The 24,063-nt window shown below is 44.2% G+C and overlaps 1 protein-coding gene across 2 annotated transcripts in view; it reads left to right on the forward strand.

Annotated features, from left to right (window-relative positions):
• LOC140429778 (uncharacterized bromodomain-containing protein 10-like) overlaps nucleotides 1–24,063 on the forward strand; it is a 105,997-nt gene that overhangs the window by 24,070 nt on the left and 57,864 nt on the right. For both annotated transcript variants that reach the window (XM_072517223.1, XM_072517224.1), the window contains one exon: nucleotides 19,731–21,181. In XM_072517223.1, coding sequence (XP_072373324.1) covers nucleotides 19,731–21,181 — 1,451 coding nt within the window. The remainder of the gene's footprint in view (nucleotides 1–19,730; nucleotides 21,182–24,063) is intronic.

A 24,063-nucleotide genomic window follows, 5' to 3' on the forward strand; every position in this document is an offset into this window, starting at 1 on the left:
GATCTAACTTTCATTATCTGGAAATCTGGGTGGCCCATGATTGGGTCTCGCTCCATAAAGTAAATTATGCTACTCTGATGAATCGGAGCGACACGGTGGTACAGTGGTTAGCACTGTTGCTTCACCACTCCAGAGTCCCAGGTTCGATTCCCGGCTTGGGTCACTGTCTGTTATGGAGTCTGCACGTTCTCCCCGTGTCTGTGTGGGCTTCCTCTGGGCTCTCCGGTTTCCTCCCACAGTCCAAAGATGTGCAGGTTAGGTGGATTGACCGCGATAAATTGCCCTTAGTGTCCAAAAGGTTAGGTGGGGTTACTGGGTTACAAGGATCGGGTGGAGGTGTGGGCTTAAGTAGGGTGCTCTCTTCAAGGGCTGGTGCAGACTAGATGAGCCGAATGGTTTCTTTTGCACTGTAAATTCTATGATTCTAGAAACTTGACTTGGGGAAGTGGGATAACCTCGCCCTGTCCGTGGCGGGCAGGGTTCAGACTATTAAAATGAATGTCCTTCTGAGGTTTTTTTTTTTCAGTGTCTCTCCGTTTTTCTCCCTAAATCCTTTTTTGTCAGAGTTAACAAAGTCATGTCTGACTTCCGGTGCCACTTGTGAGTGGAGTGGCTGCGTCGAGACGAGGCTCTCGCCGGTCTGCGATATTTCTGACTTTTTCGGGGGTTTCCCCGTGGTTCTTTCGTCCCGAGTTTCTTCGGCCTTTGGGGCCTGAGGGACGGCCGTCGGGTTGGTCCGGTTTGGAACCGGTGAGGAGCCCCGCCGGAATGTCCGGCGGCCGGAGGGGGAGGCATCGATCCAGAGGTCAGATGTGTGGACGGAGCTTGACACGAGGCGAGGCAATTGAGGCGGCAGGCCCGAGTCCAGAACGCAATGTAGAGGGGGACTAGAGCACATTGGGTGGTTTCCACTGAAAATGGGAAGTCTGGTCCCCGGGGGGGGGGGTTGGGGAAGAGAGATTTTTTGATTTTGAAATTTTTGAAAATAATTACTTATTTATTTTTGGATTGAAGAAAGAAAGAAAAAATAATTTGTTGGAGGATGCGAAAAGCAGCTAGGAAGAAGGAATAAAACCTGGGTTTGCCGTTGAATGAGAAGGCCAGCAAAAGCGCTGACAAGATGGCGGATGCCGGGCTGCATGGTGGGGCCACACTACTTACGGTGGAAAAGATGACCGAGGTGATGGCGGTGGAGCTGGAAAAGCAGTTTGCGAGGCATATGGAGGCTTTGAGGAAGGAGGCGGCGGTCGCATTGAAATCATTGGTGGAGGAGGCAATCGCTCCGGTGAGGGTAGCTGTGGCAAAAACATCGGCCGAGGTGAGAGAGCAGGCGAGATGATGAAGGAAGTGGAGGAGGCCGTGTCGCAGCACAGCGACCAGCTCACCTCTATGGGGGACGAGCTGCGGAGAGTGGTGGAGGTCATCAGAGGACTCTGAGCAAAGCTCGAGGACTTGGAGAACCGCTCGAGACAGCACAATCTGAGAATTGTGGGCTTGCCCGAAGGGACAGCGGGCCCAAGGCCAACAGAGTACTTCGCTAAGAAGTTGGCGGAGCTGATGGGGGAGGATGAGAACTCCTCCCGGTGCGAGCTGGACCGAGCTCATCGGTCATTAAGGCCGAAGCCCAAGGTGAATGAGCCGCCAAGAGCAGTAATTATCTGCTTCCATAAGTACTGCATGAAGGAGAAGGTGTTAAGCTGGGCGAAGCAGAAGCGCGAGGTGCAGTGGGACAGTGCTGGAGTTCGGATCTATCAGGACTTGACGGTGGAGTTGGCAAAAAGACGAGCGGCGTTCGGGAGAGTGAAGGCGGCACTGTATAAAAAGGGGGTGAAGCTGAGGGTGACGTATGATGCCAAAGACTTTTATTTCGAGACCGTGGAGGCGGCTGAGGCGTTCGTGCGGGCGGGAGGCTTGGGACGGACGTGAGGAGCGGAGCTGGAAGAGAGACTGTGGACTGCGATTGGGGAGCTGGAAAATGTATAAATGTCATAACTTTCTTTTTACTGACGTGTATTGTAATTTACTTCTCTTCACATTGTTACAGAGTTAAAGTTATTGGTTGGGTTGATTGGCATTCTGCGTGGCGACGGTTATATCTTATTTTAGTGAATTGTATAGGTTTGATTGTTTTTGTTTTTTCTTTCTCTGGGACTGGGTGAGAGGGGACGGTATATCTTGGCGGGGGCAGCCACCCGCGCTAGCTAACTAAAGTCGGCTAGTGAATTGAGGTGCGAGGAAGGCTGCGGACATTGGAGCCTGGTTAGCAGGTTCCGATGGGCCTACGAGGCGAGCGAGTTGGGGGGGGGGGGGGGGGAAGGGATTGATACTGCAAGATGTTTTTTGAGAGGAAATGTGTGGGGGGGGGGGGGGGTGGTTTGGGAGGAGGGGATAGGGGTTCGATGTTAATAATGGATAGGGGCGGGTCAGACTCATGGGGCAGGGCTCGGTGATATGATGATGGTGGATAAGAAGGGGGGGGTGCTGAGAGACCCCCAGTTAGGATAGTCACGTGGAACGTGAGGGGGTTAGGAGGTCCGGTCAAGAGGTGAAGGGTGCTTGCGCATCTTAAAAATTTGAAAGCCGATGTAGCAATGCTGCAGGAGACTCACTTGAGCGTGAAAGACCAGGTGAGACTTAAAAAGGGCTGGGTCAGGTGTTTCACTCAGGACTTGACGGAAGGGCTCGAGGGGTAGCGGTAATGGTCAGCAAAAGAGTACGCTTCCAGGTGGAGAAGGTGGTGGCAGATCAGCGGGATAGATATGTGATTGTGACAGGGGCGCTGGAGGGGAGGTTAGTGGCGCTGTTAAGTGTATACGGCCCCAATTGGGATGATGTGGGATTCCCAAAGATGATGTTTGGGGCCATCCCCAACTTGGACACACAAACTGATAGTGGGGGGGACGGGGGGACTGGAACTTGGTGCAGGAGCCAAGGTTGGACAGGTCACGGCCGCGCTCGCTGGTCCCATCGGGGGGGCGAAGGCGTTGGCTGGGCTCATGGTGGAAATGGGAGGGGTGGACCCGTGGAGGTTTCTGCACCCGAGGGAGTTGGAGTACTCTTTTTTTTCTCAGCAGTCTATAAGGTATATTCGTGGATCACCTTTTTCGTGGTGGGGCAGGCTTTGCTGGCTGGGGTTAAGGGGTCGGAATACTCGGCAATTGCAGTGTCAGATCATGCTCCACGTTTGGTGGATATGGTGCTGGAGAAGGGTGTAGTGCAGAGGCCGGGGAGGAAATTAGATGTGGGACTTTGGGGGACCAAGTATTCAGTGACAAAATTGAAAAGGTAATTAAGGAATATGTAGGTTTCAACTGTACGGGTGAGGTGTCAAAGGCGGTTGTCTTGGAGGCTTTAAAGGTGGTGGTGAGGAGGGAGGTGATTTTGTTTTAAGGCCAGGGTGGACAAAGAGGAGAGGCTGGAGCGGGAGAGGGTAATAGCACGGGCAGCACGGTAGCATGGTGGTTAGCACAATTGCTTCACAGCTCCAGGGTCCCAGGTTCGATTCCGGCTTGGGTCACTGTCTGTGCGGAGTTTGCACGTTCTCCCCGTGTGTGCGTGGGTTTCCTCCGGGTTCTCCGGTTTCCTCCCACAGTCCAAAGATGTGCGGGTTAGGTGGATTGGCCATGCTAAATTGCCCATAGTGTCCAAAATTGCCCGTAGGGTGGGGTTACTGGGTTATGGGGATTAGGTGGGGTTACTGGGTTATGGGGATAGGGTGGAGGTTTGGACCTTCGGTAGGGTGCTCTTTCCAAGAGCCGGTGCAGACTCGATGGGCCGAATGGCCTCCTTCTGCACTGTAAATTCTATGTCTAAAAAAGATGAGATGTTGGAGGTAGATAGGAGTTATGCAGAGGATGGGGACCCAGCAAAGCTGGAAAAGAGGAAGGAACTACAGGCGAGCTTTGACAGACTACCAGGAAGGCGGTGCGCCAACTGAGACGAGCAAGGGGTGCAGTTTACGAACATGGAGATAAGGCAGGTCAGCTCCGGAGGGAAGCAGCGGCAAGGGAAATTGTGCAGGTGAGGGTTAGGGCATGGAAGTTGGTGGTGGCTCCGGATCTGATTAACAAGGTTTTTGAGGAATTTTATGAGAGATTGTACAGGTCAGAGCCACCTGGGGGAGACAGGGAGATGCAGAAATTTCTAGATGGGTTGGAGTCCCCGAGGATAGGGGAGGGGGACAGGGCTACATTAGAAGGAGCGATAGTGGAGCAGGAGATAAAGGATGCGATTGGGAGGATGCAGTCAGGGAAGGTGGCAGGGCTGGATGGGTTTCCGGTGGAATATTATAAAAAATTCAAGGATAAGCTGGCACCCCTGATGGGGATGTTTGAAGAGGCGATAGGGAAGGGGGTGTTGCCACAAACTTTGAGGCAGGCATCGATTTCCCTGTTGCTAAAAAAAGATAAGGATCCGACGGAGTGTGGGTCGTATAGGCCCATATCACTTCTGAATGTGGACGCAAAAGTATTGGTGAAGGTACCTACTGGCGGGTAGGCTGGAGTAGTGCCTCCTGAAGGTGATAGGTGAAGATCAGACGGGGTTCGTGAGAGGGAGGTAGCTCTTTTCAAACATTAGAAGGGTATTGAGCGTCGTTATGGCACCGGCAGAGGGGAAGGAAACAGAGGTGGTTATGGCATTGGACGCTGAGAAGGCGTTCGACTGGGTAGAATGGGGGTACTTGATGGCAGTTCTGGAGCAGTTTGGGTTTGGAGCAAGATTTGTGAACTGGGTAAAGCTATTATATAAGTAGCTGAGGGCGAGTGTCCGCACAAACAACATTAGCTCGAGATACTTTTCTCTCCATCGTGGGACTAGGCGGGGATGTCCTCTGTCCCCCCTGCTGTTTGCACTCGTGTTGGAGCCGTTGGCCATCGCATTAAGAAGTTTGGGGGTATGGAAAGGAATAGTGCGGGGGGGAATAGAGCATAGGGTGTCCTTGTATGCCGATGACTTGCTGTTATACGTGTTGGAACCGAGTGTGTCGATTGGGGGAATATTGGAGCTGCTTCGAGTGTTTGGGTCTTTCTCGGGATACAAACTAAATCTCGACAAGAGTGAGTATTTTGTGGTGTCTCGGCCAGGGGTGGGGGGGCTGCCATTCCGTAGGGCAGCAACTCACTTTAGGTACCTGGGGGTACAGGTTGCCTGGGAGTGGGTAGGGCTCCGCAGGTACAACATTTCTAGTTTGGTGGGGAGAGTAAGCTGATCTGGCAAGGTGGGACAGTCTCCCTTTGTCACTGGCAGGTCAGGTATAGGCGATTAAAATGAACGTGTTGCCGCGATTTCTGTTTATTTTTCAATGCCTGCCGATTTTCCTGCCAAAGGCTTTTTTCAGAGAGATTGAGGGAAGGATTGCGTCGTTCATATGGGGAGGGAAGGTGGCCAGAGTTAGAAAGGTGCTACTGAAGAGGGGAAGGCAGTCAGGGGGTTTGGGTCTTCCGAACATGATGTATTACTACTGGGCAGCGAATGTGGAGAATGCGCGGAGCTGGGTCAGAGGGGTTGATTCCCAGTGGGTCAGAATGGAGGAGTATTTGTGCAGGGAGTCGGGATTGAAAGCACTAGCAACAGCGCTGCTCCCGATAGCCTGGGGAACTACTCGGGGAGTCCGGTAATAATAGCTTCATTGAGAATTTGGAGGCTGTTTTGCCAATACTTCGGGTTGGGGGCAGGGTCAAGGGAAATGCCGATTCGGGGCAACCACAGATTTGTGCCAGGGAGGTGGGATGGAAGTTTTCAGAAATGGGAGGAGAAAGGGATTAAGACACTGAAATATTTGTTTCTTAGGGGTCAGTTTGCAAGGTTCAAGGAGCTGGAAGCGAAGTATGGGCTGGAGCAGGGGGAAATGTTTAGATACATACAGGTTCGAGATTTTGCCAGAAAGGAGACACAGAACTTCCCGGAGGAGCCGGCCTCCACATTGCTGGAGGAGGTGCTGACGACGGGGACTGGAGAAGGGGTAGTGTCAGAGGTTTATGGAGCTATTATGGAGGAGGAGAAGGCACCACTGGAAGGGATCAAAGCAAAGTGGGAGGAAGAGTTGGGAGAGGATATGGAGGAGGGGTTCTGGTGTGAGGTGCTCCGGAGAGTGAATGCCTCCACCACGTGTGCGAGGTTGGGGCTGATACAGCTGAAGGTGGTATACAGAGCACACCTCACGAGGGCGAGGATGAGCTGATTCTTTGAAGGAGTAGAAGATGTGTGTGAACATTGCGGTGGGGGGGGGGGGTCGTTCATATGTTTTGGTCCTGTCCAAAGCGAGAGTATTACTGGAAGGAGGTTTTTAGGGTAATTTCTAAAGTGGTGCACGTGAAACTGGACCCGGGCCCTCGAGAGGCCATATTTGGGGTGTCGGACCAGCCAGGGTTGGAAACGGGTGCGGAGGCAGATGTTGTAGCCTTCGCCTCGTTGATCGCCCAAAGGTGGATCCTGATGGGATGGAGGGCAGCCTCTCCACCCTGTGCCCTGGCGTGGCGGGGGGACTTGTTGGAATTCTTGACTCTTGAGAAGGTCAAGTTTGAACTGAGGGGAAGGATGGAGGGGTTCTACAATTCATGGGCATTATTCATCATGCACTTTCAAGAACTGGATAACACAGAACATTAGTTGGGGGGGGGGGTGGATGGGAGGACTAGGGGGAGGGGGGGGCGGTGTGTGTTGATGGTGACTATGGGTGATTCCTGATTCCTTTTTGTTTCTTTGTGAACATGCTGGCTACTGTTTGGGGTTTGGTGGGAGGATGGGATCGTTGTTATTGATATGGGGATTGACATATTTGTTACGATTATTGTTTATTGTTGGTGGGTGTAAATTTGGGAGAAAATGTGAAAAAGGAGGCGAATAAAGAAATATTTTTTTAAAAAACAAAGTAATGTCGCCTTATTTGGCAAGGAGGGCTGAGGTGGAAAACCCCAAGGAATCTGTAGGGGGTTTCTCCAGAGTGATTGACAGGTGGTTAATGGCCCCTATCTGTAGTCATCTTTTTGTGCTAGCTGGCCTAGACTCTGCGTTTACGCTCTGGGAGGGGGAAGGGTTCTGGAGCGGTTTGGGGAGGTTATTGGCTTCAGTGGCAAAAATAGGAAGGCAGATTATTATTTGAATGGGTGTATATTGAGAGAGGTGGATACTCAGCGAGAACTTGATGTCCTCGTGCGTCAGTCGCTGAAAATAAGCGCGCATGTACAGCAGGCAGTAAAGAAGGCAAATGGTATGTTGGCCTTCATAATGAGAGGATTTGAGTATAGGAATACAGAAGTTTCTGTGCAATTGTATAGGGCGTTGGCGAAGCCGTACCTGGAGTATTTTGTGCATTTTTGGTGTGAAGAAGGATGTTCTTGCTATGGAGGGAGTGCAGCGAATGTTTACCAGGCCTATTCTAGGGATGGTGGGACTAAGTCGGTTAGGATTATTTTCATTGGATCTTAGAAAGTGAGAATGGATCTCATAGAAACTTATATAATTCTAACAGGATTAGACAAGGTGGAATCAGAAAGAATGTTCCCGATGGTGCGGAACTCCAGAACTAGAGGTCATAGCTTGAGAATAAGGGGTAAACCTTTTCGGACTGAGGTGAGGAGAAATTTTTTCACCGAGAGTGGTGAATCTGTGGAATTTCCTACCACAAAGTAATTGAGGTCAAAAACGTTGTGTAATTTCATGAAGGAATGAGACATAGCTCTTGGAGCTGAAGGAATCATAAGAACTAGGAGCAGGAGGAGGCCATCTGGCCCCTCAAGCCTGCTCCGCCATTCAATGAGATCATGGCTGATCTTTTGTGGACTCAACTCCACTTTCCGGCCCGAACACCATAACCCTTAATTCCTTTATTCTTTAAAAAACTATCTATCTTCAAAAAACTATCTACCTTTATCTTAAAAACATTTGATGAAGGAGCCTCAACTGCTTCATTGGGCAAGGAATTCCATAGATTCACAACCCTTTGTGTGAAGAAGTTCCTCCTAAGCTCAGTCCTAAATCTACTTCCCCTTATTTTGAGGCTATGCCCCCTAGTTCTGCTTTCACCCGCCAGTGGAAACAACCTGCCCGCATCTATCCTATCTATTCCCTTCATAATTTTATATGTTTCTATAAGATCCCCCCTCATCCTTCGAAATTCCAACGAGTACAGTCCCAGTCTACTCAACCTATCCTTGTAATCCAACCCCTTCAGCTCTGGGATTAACGTAGTGAATGTCCTCTGCATACCCTCCAGCGCCAGTACATCCTTTCTCAAGTAACGAGACCAAAACTGAACACAATACTCTAGGTGTGGCCTCACTAACGCCTTATACAATTGCAGCATAACCTCCCTAGTCTTAAACTCCATCCCTCTAGCAATGAAGGACAAAACTCCATTTGCCTTCTTAATCATCTGTTACCAACTTTTGCGACTCATGCACTAGCACACCCAGGTCTCTTTGCACAGCAGCATGTTTTAATATTTTATCATGTAAATAATAATCCCTTTTGCTGTTATTCCTACCAAAATGGATAACCTCACATTTGTCAACATTGTATTCCATCTGCCAGACCCTAGCCCATTCACTTAACCTATCCAAATCCCTCTGCAGACTTCCGGTAGCCTCTGCACATTTTGCTTTACCACTCATCTTAGTGTCGTCTGCAAACTTGGACACATTGCACTTGATCCCCAACTCCAAATCATCTATGTAAATTGTGAACAATTGTGGGCCCAACACTGATCCGTGAGGGACACCACTATCTACTGGTTGCTAACCAGAGAAACACCCATTAATCCCCATTCTTTGCTTTCTATTAATTAACCGATCCACTATCCATGCTACTACTTTACCCTTAATGCCATGCATCTTTATCTTATGCAGCAACCTTTTGTGTGGCACTTTGTCAAAAGCTTTGTGGAAATCCAGATATACCACATCCATTGGCTCCCCGTTATCTACCGCACTGGTAATGTCCTCAAAAAATTCCACTAAATTAGTTAGGCACGACCTGCCCTTTATGAACCCATGCTGCGACTGGCAATGGGACAATTTCCATCCAGATGCCTCGCTATTTCTTCCTTGATAGATTGCAGCATCTTCCCTACTACCGAAATTAAGCTAACTGGTCTATAATTACCCGCTTTCTGCCTACCTCCTTTTTCAAACTGTGGTATCACGTTTGCTAATTTCCAATCCGGGACCACCCCAGAGTCCAGTGAATTTTGGTAAATTATCACTAGTGCATTTGCAATTTCCCTAGCCATCTCTTTTAGCACTCTGGGATGCATTCCATCAGAGCCAGGAGACTTGTCTACCTTTAGCCCCATTAGCTTGCCCATCACTACCTCCTTAGTGATAACAATCATCTCAAGGTCCTCACCTGTCAGCCTCATTTCTATCAGTCACTCGCATGTTGTTTGTGTCTTCCACTGTGAAGACTGACCCAAAAAACCTGTTCAGTTCCTCAGCCATTTCCTCATCTCCCATTACTAAATCTCTCTTCTCTTCCTCTAAAGGACCAATATTTACCTTAGCCACTCTTTTTTGTTTTATATATTTGTAGAAACTTTTACTACCTGTTTTTATATTCTGAGCAAGTTTACTCTCATAATCTATCTTACTCTTTATAGCTTTTTTAGTAGCTTTCCTTTGCCCCCTAAAGATTTCCCAGTCCTCTAGTTTCCCACTAATCTTTGCTACTTTGTATGCTTTTTCCTTCAATTTAATACTCTCCCTTATTTCCTTAGATATCCACGGTCGATTTTCCCTCTTTCTACTGTCCTTCCTTTTTGTTGGTATAAACCTTTGCTGAGCACTGTGAAAAATCGCTTGGAAGGTTATCTTAATGATCAGCCATGATGATCAATGACAGAGCAGGCTCGAAGGGCGAATGGTCTCCTCGGGCTTCTATTTTCAATGTATATTTCTATGTATGATATCTTAGAACACAATATTACCCATAACTTTAAATTGAGAATTCTGTACTGGTGGGTACACTTCAAACAACTATTCAACTTTATGAACAAAGATGGAATTAAAACAAGTAATTTTCATAAAACAATTAAACTTCAGACACGGTTGTAAATGGCTATTGCTGATTTTGTATTTTGCATTTCATCTGATCGAAATTTTGCTCCGAGTAAATTTCTGCGGGTTCTTGATTGCCAAAATGCTTTTTTGTTGTGTGATTCACTCTTGAAATCTTAAATAGGTTTCAAACATATTTTGGTACTGGAGAGGCCGTTTAATCCATTGTGTCTGTGCATATGCTAGCTTACAGCAGTTAATTCCATTCCCTGGGAGTATTACTCTGCTAAGCAATGCTGTTCTGAATCAGCTCTTAAATTTGATAAACCCACTAATTATTATCTGGTCACTTTATTTTTGTTTTGAAAAATGGATGGAAAGCACAGCAGAAAACTGCTAAATTGTACACCAGCTTGTAACTATTTTTTTTTGCAGTTTATTGACCATACTATTGACATCCAGATTTGAGATGTTAAACTATTTTCAATTACCCTCTGTATCCTTAAGACCTTGGGAAACAATTGCAGCTGACCTGGAGTTGGGTAAAGACATCATGCAGATGAAAACACAAACCCCTTTGCTTCAGGTGGAAAAGTCATTGCCCTTAATGTCCTGAAAGTGCCAACTGCCGCTGAAGTTTAGTCCTACGGCTCTGCCATACTTCACCTGAAAAGTAAAACCTGTATTTCCTATTATTGGCAATTGGTCAGACAGGGAAATTGGAACTCTTTTGCATACTCTTTGCATCATAGAATCCCTATAGTACGGAAGGAGGCCATTCGGCCCATGAGGTCTGGACTGCCCTTCTGAAAGAACACTCTACCTAGACCCAATTCCCTGCCCCATCCCCGTAACCCCACTGGACACGAGGGGTAATTTAGAATGGGTAATCCACTTAAACTGCATATCTTTGGACTGGGAGGAAACCGGAGCATCCGGAGGAAACCTGAGGTCAGAACCAAACCCGGGCCCCTGGTGCTGAGGCAGCAGTGCTAACCACTGTGCCACTGTGCTGCCGGGTGAAGTGATTGATCAAATGGGAAACAGCTATGTTTCAATAATTTGTGGAGGTTTGAGGAGGAGGAGTGATTATAGCTGATGAATTTGGAAGTAGAGGATTATCTGCAGAGGGATGTCAAATTGTGCAGGAGAGTTGCTCTGTGCTAGCCAGTATCTGCACACAGACAATTAGTGCATTAATGGTTGGCTTCTCTTCCCAAAGAAAGCTGAAGCAATAGACCCCATAGCAATACAAGCATAAGCATAATATTTGACTAACCATAATGTTACTTCCTCAGAAGCATAATAATGTTATCCCTGTTATGCAGTGTCAGTAAAGTAGATATGCTAAGTGACCAGCCAGCAGTGCTTACCTGCCAAGACACCACCAATCAATTTGGCAGCTACCTCAAGAACTGGAAAACTGTCTCCCTGGGGATTGTCAAGAGAGTTGTTTTATTCGGAAGGTCATCTGAAGCTAATGTGCGACATGGCCTTGACACACCATGGCATCGATGGTCAGCTGTGGCCTTCAGCTTGGTTCTACTTTCTTGTAAACATCTGACAATGTTGATGTGTGGGTATGATGCTGTGGAGTGCTACAAAAGGCAGCTCTCGGTGAAACGTGTAATTTCAATACCTCCTCCATATCAGCCATCAAACAAAAAGACAGGTGGTGTGTTGCTTGGTAACATGCCTGTCATCGCATTGCTGCATATTGGCTTATTTCCCTGCATTTTTACCTATCTTAGTCCCTTGCTTTTTCAATCTTGGTAAAGTTTGCTCATGGGTTAAGGTGTCTTTTGAGGCACATTCTCTTTATTTGTCTCTTTATTCTGATTACCTCAATTTTAGTTGGATGCAATTTTCTGCTCTCACAATTAGTATGTTCCTTTACCTCAAGTACTATTTCAAGCAGATATAAAGGAGCTGACCATTGAGAATTGCCAAGAGCGATTTGAATTTAAATTACCAAAAGTAAAGGTTTGAGGAGGCCTGTCTGTATGTTTCTTTCCATGGAGAACCTTATCCTGTTCTATCCAAATCTCTCTGTATTCACTATTGAGCACAAGTTGCTGATCAGAAACCCATGGATATTATATCATAGAATCATATCATAGAATTTACAGCACTGAGGAGGCAATTTGGCCCATTGAGTCTGCACCGGCCATTGGAAAGAGCACTCTACTTAAGCATACGCCTCCACCCTATCCCTGTAACCCCACCTAATCTTTTTGGACACTAAGGGGCAATTTAGCATGGCCAATCCACCTAACCTGCACTTTGGACTGTGGGAGGAAACCGGAGCACCTGGAGGAAACCCACGCAGACATGGGGAGAAAAGTGCAAATCCACACAGACAATCACCCGAGGCTGGAATTGAACCTGCGACCCTGGAGCTGTGAGGCAGCTGTGCTTAACCACTGTGCCACCATGCCACTCCTTTCCGAGCTGAAACCAGTTATACCTTTCTGGCTGGGTTTAACTAACACCGCATAGAACAGGTTCACGTCTGGGAGCATCCTGATCTGTACAGCTCAATTCCATGCTGGTCAGCACATTACACAGCTGGAGAACCAGTACTCTTCCATTCAAATATAATCTGGATTTCAACAAGGAGGAAACTTTGTCCTAACTCACATTAAACAGATATTTCACCTGTGTGAAATAGATTGCATTCAAATATTAAATGTAACTACCAAAGTGGTATGAACTGGGAAAGCCTTGGGCTTTAGCATTTCCCAGTTCAGTTTTGTCTCGTACAAGAACACTGCATTTGGGTTTGCACTCCTGACACGTGTTTCTCTATGCTCAGTTATCCTGAGATTGTAACCTAGATGTGCTTCCCTATCATAGATTGCATAGCAGCATTAAATATTGATGTCCAAGTTCATCGTTTCTGTCAACTTTGTATGATCAATTAGGACAGGATCTTGAGTGCAGTGGATCACAAAATCCCCAATGACTTGCACAGCTTCACAATCCTACACCGGACTATCCTACATCTTTTTAAGCCTTTTAACTTGTGTGGAATGCAGGTTGTTTCTTACTCCGACATAACTAGACTGCCATCAACTCATGGGACAGATGGACGTTGATTTGAGGCAAAAGTACGCTTATAGAGGAACATCAATATTTTTGCCACTTGTTACAGCTCTCAATCACAGTGGGAGTCCCACGTAGTTTAAACAGGGTGTAAGTAATATGGCAAAAAACACGTCATTTTATGATCTTGCTAACAAAATAAACGAGTAAATATTGAATAGGAGCGCAAAGGGATTTTTTCTTTATCTTTGCATAAGCTTCAGGGTCTCGATACTAGTATCTGAATTTCTACATTAGTGTGCCTTGGAATACAATCCAAGTTGCTCAAATGACACCTATTGGCAGAAATCTAGTATTGTCTGCCCTCTCTAACGCGGTTGCAATTGAAGGCCCTGCTTAAGAAAAAGAGACAAAGTTTGAAAAAATTCAAAGATTATCAATTGTAGAAGTGTAAATTTATAGGGAACTTTCGAATGGACGAGTTGTAAACACTGCTGGTGTAGTACAAAGCCATACAGCTGAGTACGGACTTAAAATGGCTCACTAGTTTAGTTCTTCACTGCAATTTCAAGGTTATCTGAATTTTCCTTCAGTATGCAATGTAAATGCAACCGAAGATGTTCAAATTACATCTAGGGCTTGGTATTCAAGTGGAGGTTGTAAAACACGTGTACAACTACTGTCTCAAGACCATGGTCATTTGGAATATAATAATTCAGTTAGTTCCTAAATAGGTAAACGTATTTACGTTAGTTTTTAATTAATTCAATAAAAAAAATCTCTCAAAGGTGTTCTGTGTATGATTAACAGGAAAGAAAATGTATTGGTGAGCATCATTGCAAGATTCTTGCTGAGGTAGCATGGTAGGACAGTGGATAGCACTGTTGCTTCACAGCTCCAGGGTCCCAGGTTTGATTCCCGGCTTGGGTCACTGTCTGTGTGGAGTCCTCACGTTCTCCCCGTGTCTGCGTGGGTTTCCCCCGGGTGCTCCGGTTTCCTCCCACAGTCCAAAGATGTGCAGGTTAGGGGGATTTGTCATGATAGTATCCCAAAAGCGTAAGTGCGGTTACTGGGTTGTGGGGATAGAGTGAAGGTATGGGCTTAAGTAGGGTGCTCTTTCCAAGGGCTGGCACCGATCCGATGGGCTGAATGGCCTCCTGCACTGTCGATTCTACGATTCTTGTTTTTTGTGGCCAATCAAAGCTGAGAATTTGAAATATCCTATTCAGGCCAAGGGTTGTGGTCTGCTTTAGTTCTTGATTGGAAAAGTAAGGAGAAAGACTTGTGTGCAGGGAGTTGATGAAAAGGTAGGCTTTCTAATGGGGGGGGGGGGGCAAACGAGCATCTACCTACTAAAGTAAGACATTTCTGATTGTACGGGTGAAAAGGAAACTCTGAGGCAAAATCAAGTGAGTTGTTTGGAATTCCATTGCAGTCAAATTAGATCTGGAAAGAAGTGGATTTGAAAAGTGGGAATATTTTATTTTTCAGTTTATAAATTTTTCACCTGTTTAATTGGTGTAGTATTTAAAGTTTTTCTTTATCAAGATTTTTTTCATATCCCAAACTACTGTCATTGATAATTCATTAAGGTTGTGTCATCTGAAGCATGAATTACTTCTCAGGCTTCCATGTTGGTACAATAGTGATGGAGAAAAAATTACTTTTATAAATTAAAGTGAGTAATGAGATTGGCAGTGGAATTTCCCCAGCTCTGTATACTGCAAGGAACTGTCAGACAGATTGCCTGCTCCGATGTTAGGTTGGCCTCTCCAGCTCCATTTTGTTAATCACAACTCTGCTGTCTGCTTTGAGCCACTTCACCAACACACTACTGTAGTGACATTCCAATCGGCCTTCTCTTTTTGAGTACTAGTTTGCATAAACCTTAACATTTATACTGCATAATTTATGTTCAAATAGTATGTGTTCTGAAGTTGGTCAGTTTTGCTTTATTACATCTTCAAAATTTGAATGATTGATTGTAGCAGTGGTGGCAGATAGACCAGGAAGCAGGTACTTGCTAAAATTGGGCACTTAGCCACAAGCCATAAATCAATAGAAAAGCAAACTTCTAAGAACCCCATAGTTAGATGAGTAGATAGTTTGTTTAATTAACTAAAATATGTACAAGTCAGTGTATTTATTGGACCATTGTTGTTTCCTGTTTTTGGTGTATCCTCACAAGCAGCCTTGTAGCTGGACAGGGGTCCTTTTATTAAAAAAAAATAAAGTGATTAAGCAACATCATCAGGATCAACCGTTTGTGCAAGAAAATGGGCAGTCCAACATCGTAGCCTGTAGTGTTAACATATTCTAAATAAAGCTCTGCATTTTGGTTGAACATCCAAGGCCTGCAGACTCCATCTTGAATCTACCACAAAAACTGGCGACGGGGTAAGCGAACAGCATTTCTCGGCACCCACAGAAATAATAAATAATTGAAATCATCGCTACACGAAAGCTGGCGACAGGGGAGCCAAATAACGGTTGCAGCCCCTGGAGGAACTGAATCTGAAGGAAACAACCTTGCAGAGAAGCCCACCAAGTGCTCTGCCCGAAATCAAGTGGGGAAGCCGTGAGTAGCAAGTACCCTGCAACAATAAATTTAGAGCTGGGGGTGATGCAAAACAGAAGGGAAACTAGCTGAGCTTGGGTTGTGCTTGGTTGTGGGGAGAAAGGAAACAAGTAGTGCTAAACATTTGTGACACTTTGTGCACATGTAGGTCCTTCCCGAGAGAAAAGAGTGTTTATGGTGCCATGGGACAATTTGAGAATACAGAGCGAATGAGTTTGTATACAGAAAGATTAAACTATTTTGTTTAAGCTAACCAGGTGGCAGCAAATAGAAAAGTCCCAATATTCCTGAGCCCATAATGGTTTTTTTTGTGGGGGGGGGGGGGGGGGGGTGTTTATATCCTTAGGAATTTGGTACAGCCGGAAAAGCCAGGTACAAAAACATAGTGGAAATTTTGCAGGGCCACTATTCACCAAAACCTTTAGTCATCACAAAAGGGTTTAGATTTCATAAGCGCAGCCAAGAAGAAGGTGAATCCATTACACAGTTTGTAACTACTCTGAAATGACTGGCTGAACGCTGTGAATTCAGGGATATGTTAAACGATACCATCAGAGATAGATTAGTCTGTGGTTTAAGGAGCAATGGTATTCAAAAGTGGTTGTTAACTGAAAGCAAACTGACCTTAAAGAAAGCTTTGGCAGTTGCTGTGCCCACACAATTAGCAGCAAAAGAAGCTCAATAGTTGAGTTCAAGTGCAAGAGTTCACAAGATGTCAGCTGAAACATGAACGCAGACACAGACTCGCATTTACCATAGGTGTGCAAAAACCAGGTGCTCAGCAGCAGATTGTTGGTGCAGGGACATCATTTGCAGAAAATGTGGCAGAAAGGGCCATGTTGTGCAGCTTGTTGGAAAAAGAAACCAGCTTCAGGCAAAAGTTGCAGGAAGCAAAAGCCGAATAAAACAAATGGCAAGCTAAATCAAGGAAAAAGTGTCCATGTGTCTGAGTGGTTTTCTTCCGGCTCCGTTTTTCTCCCATGGTCCAAAGATGTGCAGGTTAGGTGGATTGGCTGTGCTAAATTGCCCCTCAGTATCCAAAAGCTCAGGTGGGGTTACTGGGTTACGAGGATAGGGTGGAGACATGGACATAAGTAGAGTGCCCTTTCCAAGGGCTAGTGCACACTCGATGGGCCCAATGGCGTCCTTCTGCACTTTTAATTCTATGAGAAGGGATTCTATTCACAGTCCGAAGATGAACTGTCATTAAATGTACTAGGAACAAACCGATATTGAGTCACTCATTACTGGAAGGATAGCCAGTGAAGATGGAGGTGGACATTGGAATTAGGAGCAGAAGTAGGGAATTCAACCCTTCAATCAGATAATGGCTGATCTCTTCTAGGTCTCAAATCCACCTCCGTGCCTGTTGGCCATATCCCTTTAACCCGTTTTTCAAAATCAGAAATATATCTATCTTGAAACCATTGATTGACTCCGATTCCACTGCACTATGGGGCAGCGAGTTCCACACATTCACCACCCTCGGCGCAAAGTAGTACCTCCTCGTCGAAGTTCTATATCTACTGTCTCTCAACCTATATCCGTGACCTCGTTCTAGATTGTCCCACATTTTGGTCTCTGTTTACTTTTTCATCCCTAGAATCAATCTGGTGACTCTCCTCTGAACTGCCTCCAATTCCACCACATCCTTCCTCAAACAAGGAGACCAAAACTGGAGACAATACTCCAGATGTGATCTCACCAACACCCTATACAATTGCAACAGCACGTCTCTACTTTGATACTCCAGTACTTTTGCAATAAACGCTAACATTCCATTTGTCTTTTTAATTACATGTCATACCTGCATACCGACCATCTGCGATTCATGAACAAAGACACACAGATCCCTCTGGGGCAGCTGTCATGCTGATACCAGAGACTTTTTTATCTAGAGAAGTTCTGACATATTGCTCCGCAACCTTCTAAGATAATGTTTAAAAATCTACAGTGGAGAATCTGGTGTATTAGCTGTTGATTGCTCATGTTGCTAATTGATAATGCAATGTTATTTATTGTGGCAGAGAACTTTGATTTCAAGGGGGAGAAAATGTGCATTCATTGTATCTTTAGTGTTTCCTCATAAGCAGCCTGAGAGCTGAACAGGAGCACTTTAAGAGAATGATAGCATGATGTCATCTTATCAGCCATTTGCACGGGCAAATGGGCAGTCTAACATCGCAGCCTGTAGTGTTAACATCTTATAAATAAAGCTCTACTTTTCGGGTGAGCCTCCAAGGCCTGCAGACTCTATTTTGAATCCATCACAACCATGTGTTTGAATAATTATCTTTGTGATCATTTTAAATGCAAATATTTGAAACCTCATAGTATTTCACAACTACTTAAGTCAGCTACTTAACCCATTTATGTAACTAAGGTCTATTTCAAAACAATATATCTATTGGAAATACCAGGATAATTTATAATCTGAAGCTAAACAGTGAAAATTAAAATCCAAGGATTACTGCAAGGGTAATTTCATGGTAAACATGATTGACAAGCAAGGTGGGAAATAAAATTATATCACTTTTTCTCTCTCTCTATTCTTGATTGTCATGATGGTAAAAATACAATGGTACCTGAACCCAACCATTAGAAGATTTATGAAACAAGCCTGCATTGACTATTAGAAATTTTGCCCAGGTGCCGAAGTGCCTGTTTACTGCTTTGCCTGATAGCACGACTTAAGTGCAGCATTTTAATGGGGGACTTTCAGCTCAAACCCACATCCTATCCCTCCATTTTATGGTGTAAGCTACTTCAACCCACAGCAATGCTGATGCTATTTCATTATTTTTGTTTTTGTTTCAACTTGTGGATTTGTTGGCATATGTGTTATGTGGAGAAATACGCAACTTGTTCTTTAGTCTATTTTGTGACGCCATCTGTGAATATAACCTGCTAGGGTTGTGGGACATATGTATGGTTATTTTCGGCTGTGCCATCATGTGATAGCACTTAATTTGCAAAAGAAATGCTGGCAGTATTTAAATCAGGGGAAAGATTTATTAGTGCAACAATATAACGTTTTAAAATTATTAATTAACAATCATGCTGACTACTTAAAATTCTGAAGTTTGTTTGCTGGAGTGTGGCGACTAGGGGATTTTCACAGTAACTTCATTGCTGTGTTAATGTAATCCTACTTGTGACAATATTGTTATGGGATGTGAGTGAGGCTGATGAGGTGAGAATTTCTTACCCATTTCTAATTGCCCTTGAGAAACATGGGTTAATCAGCATACATTTGAGTAGATTTACCGAAATCACTGATAAAGAATCGCACAAGAAATGCTGAACCTTTTTTAGAAGTTAACTGACATACGTTTCCTGGATTTCTGTATGACAGTAATATGCATATTATGGAACTGTAGATAATGCAATATTGCTGACACGACCTGTCAAAGCTTTTCATCTTGCTCTCACCAGGAAACCTGCAAGAATGCCAAAATTCAAAGGGAGATACAGTGAGCACTACATGACAAAAGAATACTGATTGGTTGGCAAGTTGACTCCGTCAATGCATTACCATGGGAATGCGCCAGGAAACTATTGACGGCCATGCTTTTGTTTAATTCAAAAAAGCACTTTGCCTGGACACGTTCTTCCTGTTTGCAGAGGACGGGTCCTTGTGTATGAATATACGTAGCGCCTAGCAAGCATAAGTGAGCCACATTGCGAGCCAGACTGATGATTAGTACATTCTGGATAGCACTTAATGAACAATACCATCCCGGAATCATATTGGGTTTTGCTAGAAGCTATAAGTATATTTATAACATTAGGGACCTGTATTTTAAGCAGAAAGAACCAGTCCAGCTAGTGCGCAATTTTTGAATTAAACGAAAGCATGTGGGACAACAATGGTGCATTCTCTACGGCAACGCCTCGACCAGAAACCTTCCAACCAATTAGCACCCGTTACTCATTCAGTATAAATTATTGCTCCCTATCAATTTTGGCATTCTTATGTGTGCCCTAAAGAGAGCAAGAGGAAAAGCTTCAAGAGCAATGTCTTTCTTTTTTCAGTATTATTCAAATTCTGTACTACCAAGTAACAAACTGCAGGTATTTTCATTTGTTCTAATGTGGCGGTTTTGTATTTCCAGATTGCGTGAACAGGAGAGGAAAGAAGCAGAAGAAGCTGTCCAAAAAGAGATTGAAGAATGGGAGAAGAATTTACGAGCCCTGGCTGAACCTACTCGCATGGAGACACTTTGGGAGATCCCTGCCATTGGTCATTTTCTATGTCTCGCTCAGCAAATCCTTAATTTGCCTGAAATTGTCTATTTTGACCTTGAACGCTGCCTTTTAATGCCCCAGTGTAGTGGTTTTCTGGCTAAGATAATGACTTCTTTACTGAGCCCTCACCATCGCCGAGCAACTTTGCACCGGAAGCCACCATTGCCCTACAAAATGTGGGAGGCTGCATTGAAACGAAGAGTACTTCATTGGTATGCAGTGGTCAGCCAAGCAGAAAATCGTAATCTACATGCTGAGAAATTGGGCCTTAGTCCACAGTTTTTCTCTGTTCTGGGAGAAACTAGCCCTTTGGAAATGAAAGCTTTCCACCAGTTAACATTTTACAAACGAGTTTGGCTATTGAAAGGCTTGTGTGATTATGTATATGAAACTCAGAAAGAGGTCCAAGATGCAGTTTTAGGGCAGCCCATCCACGAATGCAGGGAAGTGATACTGGGATATGATTCTCATGAAAATGCCTATGTCCATTTCCCGCAATTTTGTGGTGCAGACCTGCGGATTTACAAACAATCTCCTCTTCCACCCCCTGAATTTCCGATTCCGTCTATCAAAATCTGCAGGATGTCACAACCGAGATCAGGGGAGGCAAATAGTGGGCTTTCTCCTGAAAACCTTGAGAAACCAAAAAGTAATAAAAAGGAACCCACTACCAAAACAACACCGGATTCTAAAAAGCCCAATGAAGGACTTGACTCTAGTGACCTGGAGGATTTTTATTTAAAGGTGGAATCTGATCCCCAATTACTTTCTCAAGAGGGTGAAGAAGAAATCAAATTCAACTGTGAATGTAAAATCCATAGAACTTCAGCAGTGAAAAAAGCGAACATTGGTTCTTGTAAAGAAAACTTAGTGAAGCCTGCTAGCCCTGGAGAGGTTGTGGGTTACGGGGAACCCCTTAGCCCAGGAGAAATTAGAATAACTGAAAATGGGGAGTTTTGTACAGATGACCCTGAATTAAGAAAGGGTGTGAAACCATTGACTGAGAAGGCAATCAAAAGTTGCAAAACACTCATTAATGGAAGCCATACTGAAAATGTGGATGTAAGCTGTCTGGTTGGTAAAATAAACAATATTCCTGCCAAACATTTCTTGGGGAAAATTGAGGAGCTTGAGATAGTTAAGCTCCATGTCAAGAAAAAGAAGAAGAAGAAAAAGAAACTGAAAGATGCTATGAACAAGATTTCACCGTTTAGGTCCGATATGGTTTGTCAAAATCCAATCAAAATTCGGAAGCCAGGAATTCAGAAGAAATCCCTATTGATAAAAAAGAAAACAAAACACAAAAAGCACAAGTCTGGTTAGTGGCCTCTCTGGTTTTCTATTTTGTAGGTAAATTAAAATATAAATGAAACTAGTAAAAGTACAAAAGGATCTTTAATATTTGGCATGGTGTGTCTGGGAATGATTGCTATAGCCATGTCTGTTTCATTAGTCCATCCCTCACCAATAGAAAATAGGCATTTGTCTTTGTGAATGTATTTATTCAGTGAACCACCTTAAGTGACAGCTGCAAGTGCAACATTTTGCTGGCTGGTTCCAGTTTATCAGCAGGTAGCATATTGAACCAGTGTTTGATGTGCTTTTAGATACACTTGGAATGTTTTTCTGCATTAAATGTATGCTATGTAAATGCTGATCAGTTTAAAAGTGGTTGACTTGGCTAGAACCATGAAGAGGTTTGGCAAAAGCCATAGCTATTTTCAGTTTTTATTTACTGGTAAACTCTCTTCTGCGGGTTTGGACATTTTCATTAATGTTCAGAATGTGAGTATTGTGTGTATTTCTGGATAACAGGGTCTGGCTGGTGACAGTTATAAAGCAGTAGAAAATATTGCCTTCAGTTAGGATCCTTCAGGTACCGGATTGCTTGACAATTTTCGCTCCCAAGTATAGAAAATTCACCTTGGCAGAATTTGGAGATGACATCAAACAGCAAGTGACAGAGCCATAATGGTCCAAGGTTCAACCATTTGGATGAGTTGCCAGAGGTTTGCTGACGCCTGTGGAATATTAACTCAGCATAAATTTCACTTCAGAAAAGAGACATTTGAAAAGAAAAATTATTTGGCACTGCACCACTGTAACAAATTCTAGCTGTATTCATGCTGCAGAAATAGACTATTCGGTCATTGCTGCCTCCTTTACTATTTTGTTTGGCATGGCAGCTTTTGTTTTTAAATCTGTTTTTTGTCTTTACTCCATGTTTTTAATATATTTAATGTTTTTAAGTCTTGTATCTCCATGTTAAAGATTACTAATTTATTGTGCATATATGACCCTCTGTTGCACTGCATTTCACATAGCAACCCAAGAAGACTTACGGATTTACCTTTAACTATGTGCCAACGTGGTAGAGCTCTTCAGAGGGTTTCATCTTCTGTAATGGAGCTGGGAGCATATCTGGGCTGATGTTTAAGTGCAGTGCTGAAGAAATGCTGCATTGTGGGATGTGCAACCTTTTGGTTGAGTTGAAATGTCAGGTTTTGTCTCCAGATTGATTGGTTAGTATAAGATCCTACTGGAAGAAAAACAGGCCCACATTCCTCGCTGAACAATCACCATGAACATTGGAGAAAAAAAGGTTATCTGATCATGCCCGTTGATTATTGGACTGTGCGCAATCTGGCTAGTATTTGTCTGTGCAACAGTGAATGCACTTTATTAGGGTGCGTGGAAGACCCCAAAAGACACTTATAAATGTCTGTTCTTATTTGGTTATTTTGAATCCCAAGGTTATTTCTTTGTTCTGAGACAGCACAGTGGTTAGCATTGCTGCCTCACGGCGCCGAGGTCCCGGGTTCAATCCCGGCTCTGGATCTCTGTCCGTGTGGACATTCTCCCCTTGTTTGCGTAGGTTTTGCCCCCACAACCCAAAGATGTGCAGATTGGCAACGCTAAATTGTCGCTTAATTGGAAAAAATTAATTGGGTACTCAAATTTAAAAAAAAAAAAAAATAATAATAATTCTCTTTGTTCTGGAGAGTGTTTGTGGCAGTTATTTATTGACAATTATTTAGTTTGGTTGAAAGAACTCAATTATTCACTGATTAAGCCCCTCCAATTTGAAAACTGTCTTCAGAATCAAGCTGTTTCGTTCCAGATATGATCTTAATGAATTATGTTTGCTGGCCTGTTCCACTTTATTTCATACTCCTGGTTTTGTATTGGTCTTAAATATGTTTGATTACTCCTAGTGGAGACCCAAGTTTCAATGATTTTGAGTATCTTTAGCCATGTTCTGTCATACGTTTTTAGAAATTATCTCTCTATGTTCATTTGGCTGCGCACTCTTCACAATCACAATTGTTACAGCACATAAGGAGGCCATTCAGCTAGCCATATCTGTGCCGGCTCTCCTAGGAGCAATTTACCTAGTCTTACTCCCTCCTTTCTCCCTGTAGCTCTGCACATTATTCTTTTTCAGGTAACAATCCAATTCCCCCTGATTCCACCACACTCTCACTGCTTTGCATTCCAGATACTAACTGCTCGACACGTGAGAAACTTTCCTCATGTCAACATTGCTTCTTTGCCATTGCCTTGAATCAATGCCTTTGTCCTCGATCCTTCCACCAGTGAGAACATCTCTATCTACTCTGTATATCTAGACCTCTCTCAATTTTGAACACTTCCATCTAATCTCCTCTCAATCTTCCCCTCCGAAAACAAGTTGCAATCTATCAACATAACTAAAATTCCTCTTCCTTGGGACCATTTTCATGAATCTTTGTTCTCTCTAATCCCTTCACCTCTTTCCTGAAGATGCAGTACTCCAGTTGAAGCTTCATCAACATTCCCTACAAGTTTAATATAACCTCCTTGCTTTTATACTCTGCCCCAAATATAAAGCCTAGGTTGCTGTATGCTTTATTAACTGCATTCTCAATTTGTCCTGCACCTTCAGTGATATATGCACATTCACACAGGTCCTTCTCCTGCACCACATTTAGAACTGTACTCCCCATTTAGAACTGTACTCTTTATTTTGTATTGTCTCTCTTCATTTCCTCCAACCACAATGAATCTCACCACTCGTCTCTGCATTAAACTTTATCTGCACTTGTCTGTCCATTCCACCATTGTGCCCGTGATTTTGAAGTTCTGCACTATCCTTTTCATAATTTACAAAGCTTTCTGGTTTTGCATTGTCTGCAGATTTTGAAATTGTATCCTGTACGC

This window comes from Scyliorhinus torazame, chromosome 9 (assembly GCF_047496885.1).
Source record: "Scyliorhinus torazame isolate Kashiwa2021f chromosome 9, sScyTor2.1, whole genome shotgun sequence".
NCBI classification, from domain to species: Eukaryota; Metazoa; Chordata; class Chondrichthyes; order Carcharhiniformes; family Scyliorhinidae; genus Scyliorhinus; species Scyliorhinus torazame.